This window comes from Dendropsophus ebraccatus, chromosome 11 (assembly GCF_027789765.1).
Source record: "Dendropsophus ebraccatus isolate aDenEbr1 chromosome 11, aDenEbr1.pat, whole genome shotgun sequence".
NCBI lineage: Eukaryota > Metazoa > Chordata > Amphibia > Anura > Hylidae > Dendropsophus > Dendropsophus ebraccatus.
In genome coordinates, this window is record NC_091464.1 from 48479925 (window position 1) to 48487851 (window position 7927).

The 7927-nt window shown below is 38.4% G+C and overlaps 1 protein-coding gene across 1 annotated transcript in view; it reads left to right on the forward strand.

The window, feature by feature from the left end:
* ITGAE (integrin subunit alpha E) overlaps window positions 1–7552 on the forward strand; it is a 64007-nt gene extending 56455 nt beyond the window's left edge. Inside the window, exons 28-32 of the mRNA XM_069944806.1 lie at window positions 301–357; window positions 1209–1307; window positions 2710–2805; window positions 5286–5396; window positions 7281–7552. Of these exons, the coding sequence (XP_069800907.1) occupies window positions 301–357; window positions 1209–1307; window positions 2710–2805; window positions 5286–5396; window positions 7281–7334 (417 nt within the window). The 3' untranslated portion in view covers window positions 7335–7552. The remainder of the gene's footprint in view (window positions 1–300; window positions 358–1208; window positions 1308–2709; window positions 2806–5285; window positions 5397–7280) is intronic.
* The last annotated feature ends 375 nt before the right edge of the window (window positions 7553–7927 follow it).

Genomic DNA, 7927 nt, shown 5'->3' on the forward strand with positions numbered 1-7927 from the left:
CACAAAAAGACAGGAAGAAAAAAATGTTTTTATAATGATGGACGTAAGAAATGATTATTATAAGGACAGCCATGAATAATGATAATTAGTAGAGAGGAACGAATCATTTAAAAATGTGGTTTGCAACAAGAACCAAACTTAACAAATGAATACATACCTATCCTTGCTCCCCTGGTGTCCTCTACCGTGTCTTCATCCTCACACATAGCCAATCACTGGCCGCAGCGCTGTCTGTTTTCAGTTATATTGTGCAAACAAAGGCTAATTCCGCCATTAATAAGACCACATTTTTCTATTCAGAGTTCAACTCAATGTACAAATGATACCCAAGCACGAAGATGTGGAAAAGAATTTAACGTAAGTTTTATAGGACTTATATTGTGATTATTATAATATGTCTTAAAGTATTATTCTTATATGTACAATAAATACAAACTTTATAGTAATGACTTTGCCATAAGTGTTATAGTGAAAAAGCTGAATATAGCCTACAGCACTCACAGAAGTAGGTTTATAAAAGCCTAATGGGGATGTTGCAAACACACTGGAACCAAGGACCGGCCTTAGTGGTTATCGGCAATGTTTTCAGAACGTCATCACCAGAGCAGTGCCATCAAAATGATAAAAATCTCAGCAGAATCTGATGCACCCCATTAGAACAAACCGGGGCCATCATTCCTCATATGAATATGTTATATGAGATGGCATATGGGGTATAAATAAAAGCCAAGAGAGTAGTGTGAACAGAGCCTAGAAATGATATAATGTCAAATGTTATCACTGTTCATACACCTTATAGGGATTATTCAAGTAAATATTTTTAATGTAAAAAAAGGATAAAAGTTCTCAGCTGCCACAGATGCCAGGGCCATCTCCACTGCTAAGGCCTTTCTGTTCTCCAACCCACCAAACATGCAGGAAATGCCCGCTGAGTCCATTTCTGGCTGTGACCATAACCAGTGATTACTGAGCAGGCATTTCCTGTGCACTAGGATGAAGAACAAAACGCTCGGAGCAATGGGGAATCAGCAGCAGGTGAACACATTTTTTTATTTTGTCCCCTCATCCTGAGCACTTTTACTAAAAAAAATACATCACTGTGCCCATTAATCCTCCAGTCCCAACAACAAAAATAAGGCAAAAAACTGTGACATTCTGAACCATAACCATGTACAACAAAGTTTAATCTACCCACATCTGTTTATCAGAATGAAGACGCAATGTGCCTTTTTATCGAGTGCAAGGTCACATCTGGAAGGGAAGAGATAAAGATAGCATCAAGATTATTTTTGCAAGAACTTCATGAGGTAACGTTTCCTTATAGATTACAAATTTAACATCTAATTTAACTTCTTCCAATGTTGTTGTTTAAATTATCTTCTGTTATGTGTGGGTAACACTAGAATTTGACATAGCTGAACCTCAGAATGTGCATGGTAATGAAAAGCTATAGGCAGAAGAGTTAGATCCATATTCTCCCTCCATGGATCTCTTCACTTCCTGGTTTCTTCTCTGAACTATGACCCTGCTGTTCCCACAATCCTCCTTGCTTGCAGGCTTAGTGGAGACCAGTTGCCATTACTTCCTGGAGATTGCAGTTTAACTGAGTATACCTGGCCCACCTCAGTGGGTTAACCAGCGGGTAACCAAGGGCAACCAGTTATCAAAACAATGTAGGCATACGTGGGAGTAGTAAGCCTATCTCTTTAATAGTACATTATCAAAAATGCTTGTACATATTTCATTTCACTAATGCATCAGCCATTTTCCTAATGATGCAACCCCTTTAAGGGGGTTAATCAATGCTACAAAAACATGGCCACTTTCTTCCAGAGACAACACCACTCTTGTCTTCAGTTCAGGTGTGGTTTGCAATTAAGCTCTATTAACTTCGATGAAACTGAGTTATGCTACGTGTACATATAATAATAATTCGCCCAATCGATCGTTTAACGATTTTGTAGCAACGATTTGGTTTTCATAACGATCAGCGTTTAGACGAATAAATCGTTATAAAATTTGTAAGAAAATTCGTTATTGCGATCGTTTTTAAGATAGTTTAATATAGGGTGAATCTTTGAAAGACTGTTTACACAAAGCGATATGCGAATCTTTATTGAATCACGATTTAAGAAAATGTTAAAAGATCAAAATGAACGATTTTTCACTCATCGCTTGATTGTTTGCTGTGTTTACATGAAATGATTATCGCTCAATGCGATCGTTTTTGTGAAAAATCGAACGATAATCGTTCCGTGTAAACGCAGCATTACAAAACCTGCACCCAACCTGGAGATAAGAGTGGTGCTGACTTTGGAAGAAAGTGGCCATGTTTTTTGTAGCTAGGTATAACCCCTGTAAAGGGGGTATTTCAGCGATGTTTTTTTCTTTCATATCAACTGGTTTCAGAAAGTTATATAGATTCAAAATGTACTTCTATTTAAAAATCCCAAGTCTCCCCATACTTATCAGCTGCTGTATGTCCTGCAGGAAGTGGTGTATTCTTTCCAGTTTGAATCGGTGCTCTCTGCTGCCACCTCTTTCTATGTCATGATTTGTCTAGAGCAGGAGAGGTTTTCTATGGGGATTTTTAAATAGAAGTAAATTATATATCTATATAACTTATCTGACACAGTTGATTTAAAAGAAAAAGATTTTCACTTGTTAACCCCTTAAAGCCCATATTGTAATTTTATGTTCTATTTGTAGCTCGTAAAGGAAACACAAGAATTTAACATCACTGGAGAAATTCACTATAACAAAACCCTGTATTTAAACCTGAAGGAGTTGGAACACAAGGCACAGGTGAGGAGAAGAAAGTTATTACCTTTTCTAGATGTAACCCTGCCTAGGTATTAAATTAGATTGAATAAGACCTTATTGCAAGTTTGAAACATTGCATCTTTTCCACATTGACTGAATTAATACTTGAGGATTTCTTCCCCCCCCCCCCCCCAATATAATTTATAAAATTTTTAGTAATATATGAATCAAGGCATATGTACAATGTAAAGGATACATATCTGCGTATCACATAAATAAAACAGAAAAAAAGCAAACATAAGTTTTATCTCTATGGAAAAGGGAATAAAGAAAACAAAAAAGAAACAAAAACAATACAAGGGACAGAAATTTTTGCTCTGCAGGAATAAGGGAAAAGAAAAGGAACCTCTACATCATGACAAAGAAGTAATTCTGAGTGCGCATTTCTTTTTTTTTTTGAGGGTATTTGTTTCTACGCCGTAAACCCTGGGGTAAAACGGATATGTTATGCATGTTCCTCAAGTCGTTACGATTACAACGATATGTAACATGTATAACTTTTCTTTTATCTGATGACCTGTAAAAAATTCAAACCATTGTTAACAAATATATGTTCCTTAAAATCCATTACCAGGCTTATAACACTTTTATCCTGTGGTCTATGCGGCTGTGTGAGGTGTCATTTTTTGCGCCATGATGTTTACTTTCTATCGGTACCTGGATTGCACATATGCGACTTTTTGATCACTTTTTATTACATTTCTTCTGGATTGGATGCAACCAAAAATGCGCAATTTTGCACTTTGGAATTTTTTGCGCTTACGCCGTTTACCGTGCGAGATCGGGAATGTGATAATTTAATAGTTTGGGCGATTACGCGCGTGGCGATAGCAAACATGTTTGTTCATTTGTTTATTTATTTATATTTATAAAATGGGAAAAGGGGGGTAATTTGGACTTTTATTAGGGGAGGGGATTTTTTATTAATAAAAACACTTTTTTTACTTTTATTTTTACTGTAACTTGAAGTCCCCCTGGGGGACTTGTATATACACAGCATTGATCTCTCATAGAGATCAATGCTGTGTATATACACAGCAAAGATCAATGTACTCGGTGATAGATTGCTGTGGCCTGCTGAAGGCCACAGCAATCTATTGCCGAGCCTGGATCAGCGTCATTGTGACGCTGAATGCGGGCCTGGCCAGAAGACCGGATCCCCCCCCCCTTGATCGCATCCCGGGGGGGTGATCCGACCCACTAGACACCAGGGACATGCAGTACAAAGCACTTCAATGCAGCTGTCAGGTTTTACAGCTGCATTGAAGTGCTTAATTAGCCGATGCGGCAACGGGACCCGCGCCGGAGGCACTGCGCCGCGCCGGAGATTGCAGCCAAGCGCGGTGCCGTTCTGAACTCCCCCTGCTCCACCATGACGTACGTCATGGGACGCTAAGGGGTTAAACTGTTTCGTAACACTACTTGGTATTATACTGCAGAGGAGAGTGGCACCCTAGGAACAATTGAGAATTTTAATGCACTATGGAGTGCTGCTAATTGGTGAAGTATTTGGATTATAATGAAGAAAAAAATTTCAGCAGCACTCAGGATATAGGATGCAGGGGTGCCAGCAGTAAACACCCGATTCCAAGGTGTCTCCAATATACGTCAAAAATATACCGCAGCACGCCACAAATGCGATAAATAAAAGTGGTTTATTTGTCCATGTGAGGAAATGCAACGTTTCAGCTCAAGCAATATGAGCAGCACTGCTTGAAAAAGACTCATATTGCTTGAGCTGAAACGTTGCATTTCCTTACATGGACAAATAAACCACTTTTTTCATTGCATTTGTGGCGTGCTGCGGTATATTTTTGACGTGGATTATAATGAAGTTATTTATTCTATAGTGTTACCATATTTTACTCAATGAAGAAGTATAGGGCACCCTTATCAAACCAATGGGTAATGTGCAATAGAAAAAAAGGTTTTGTTTAGGGATAGATGCAATAGATTTGAATACAGAGGCTATAATGGCCATTGGCCAAATAGCTGCATTGGCATGAAAGGGAGTAAATGCATGACAGACTATTGATAAAAATTCTCTAAGAATATGATTTAGAGTTTTTTTTTTTTTTTTTACTGTGGTTTGTCCTCACATTTTTATGCCCCTTGTGGATTTCACCAAAACACAAAAAGATGTAAATGAAGAAAGATAAAGTAATATTTTGTCTATAGGAGGGATAGGATAGGGAACCTGTGGCGCTCCATCAGTTGCAAAACTACAATTCCTATTGTGCTTGGGTAGCCACAGTTTTTTAGGTCTTTATTAAATCTTTATTAAGGGAAAATCATAAAGTATTCGTATTTAAGAGTGGTTGTCATTTTCTCTCGGTGTAAGGTTATGTTCCTACATTTTTTTTATATGGCCGCCATGTAGAGTACATATAACGGCTGTATTCTGCAAATTATGGCCTCAAAATGACATAGCCTAAATGTTCTTTCATACTATTGTTTTTCAGCTATCCATTACAATTCTTAAAAGCAAAGTGATCAAGACATTGCCTGTTATCATCGGTAGTTCTGTTGGGGGAATTGTGCTTCTTCTTATTATTGTTATAATCCTTGTAAAGGTAAGTTACATCTAATAAATTAAGAAAATAAAATAATTTCTCTGAAATTCCTGTAAAATAATGGTTTGTAGTTTAGAAAACATAAGATTTATCAATATAGTATGATTCCTATGTAGAACAAAGGTCCTTCACAAAATTGAGCCCTGACCTGCTTTTTTTTACAGTGTGTGTACAGACTGACATTTCTCCATAGACTTTAATGTATTATTAGATTTAAAATACGGCCATGTTTTATACCTACTGTATTTTTTGTCATATTTTGCTTTTATTGTACACTGTGTGAACATATCCTTACATAGACCTGGAAGGAAAAGAGTAAGGGAGGAATTAATGTTCTCTTACACAGAGTACATTTCATAGTAAATTTCTGTCTATATTTTTCACAGTCTTGCGAGAGGAGAAGAATAAGGTTATGTTCACACATAGTATTTTGGTCAGTATTTGGCCAAAATCAGGTGTGGAATTGACAGAAAAATTATAATGAAAAGATTTGCACAATGTGGCTATGTGTCCACTTTAGGAACATATGAAGGGAAGGTGGTTGTCTTGTTAAATAGACGGCCGCTAATATAGATCATGTTCTTTATTAGCAAACGTCTATTTAACGAAATGTCCGTCTTTACCTGATATGTTTCCGACGTGAGAACATAACCAGTATGTGTTTTCGACCTACTCCTAGTTTCGGTTGAAAAATTACTCAAAATAGAATCAAAATACTAACCAAAATACTATGGGGGACATTTAATATTGAATCTAAAACGTGCAACTTTTCTATTTGTCTATTTTTACCCAGTTAAATAGGACTGAATAGGAGCTAAATTTAACAAAATATTCAGAAATTGGTAAAAAAAAAATAGTCGCAAAATAGTTACAAAAAAATTCACCTGGTACTGACCAGGTGTAGGCCTGCACCAGTTAAATAAATTGGGCGCAAATCCAGGATAAGACGTTTTTGCGTGAATACTCAAAACAGGCAGATTTAAAAAAAAGTTGCATCTAAAAAAAATTTGCCTGTCGAATACTGGTTCATAAGCAGAACTCCAATTATGTACTTAAAAATAGAGGCAAAGCCCTTGATAAATTTCACCCTATGTCTGAACGTAACCTAAGAGAAGAAGTACTTTGATTTTTTTTTTATGTGTGTATGTTAGGATGTGATTCAGAGACACAAGAGTAAGTAAAGCCCTGTCACTTAAACCCACCAAACTGTCCCTGCCTTTTGGAGTTGTTGGCTCCTTAACAGGCCGGCCCCAACCTGAAGACTGAATACTACACTGGAAACAGTGTAACACAAAAGACAGGGACAAAACAATACAAACACAATAAATATAGAGTCCACAAGCCTGGTCAGTAACTAATGGTCTTCGCAGTACGGAGTTAGAACCAAGGGAAGAGTCAGGAAGTCAAGCCAAGAACCAGTAAACCAGAGAAATCAAACTTGAATCAGCCTAGCTAGCCTAGGCACACACGAATGAGGCTCTATAGCAGGAAATGAGGAATGGACAGGCAGCCCCATATGTTGATTGGGGCAGGGACCTCAGCCTGACTGGTTGCTGAACTGCCAGTCAGCCATATACAAAATACATATAGGCGATCTGCCCGACCGGGGTACATTGCAGCCCCGGCTTTCTCAGGCTGGCTGCGCACTCCACCGCCTTTAATGTCAGGAGCAAAGTGTGCCAGCCCAGCGCCGGCTCCTGACGGTCTATTTCCTGCATGTACTGCCCCTATATTTCAGGTCAGATTAGTTAGCCTGCCTTATCATGCTGCTTATCAGACACATTTCATTTTGAAGGAAGTAACTGGAAGATGATTGTTTAGTGTATACTGAAAATGACTTACCTGCTTATAATGTCACTTATTATTTTACCCATGTACTTACAGTGTGGATTCTTTAAAAGAAAATATAAAAATTTTGATGAAAATGGAACGCAATGAAAATCAGTATGTTCAACAAAAAAGAAGATATATGGACTATTCTGGCTCCACACTCTATCCATGACCCATGGGCCCATTCCCCACACCTTGTTTGCTAAGGCATTTACTCAAACTGTGTTTGTGGTGCATATCGCAAGTGTTTGTCAGAAGGATGTTTACCATCGACAGATGCCTCTGAAGTGTACACATTTAAAGCAACTCTGTAACCACAATCTGTCCCCCCCAAACCACTTGTACCTTCAAATAGCTGCTTTTAATCCAAGATCTGTCCTGGGGTCCGTTGGGCAGGTGATGCAGTTATTGTCCTAAAAAACAACTTTTAAACTTGCAGCCCTGTGCCCAACGGCCGTGGCTTGGAGTATCTGTCCCTCCTCCCCGCCCTCTTCACCATTTTTCCTATTCCTCTGCAGTGAAAACTACACTGGTGCCTTAATGATCCAGCCCATGTGCCATGCTGACACAGGTGATGGATAGGAGAAAATCTGCCTGATGCATTCCTAATGATAAGAAAGCAGGGAGGAGGGATGGAGAGGTTGTGCCAGCCTAATGCATACACAATCTAGGCCACGGCTGTTTGACACAGGGCTGCAAGT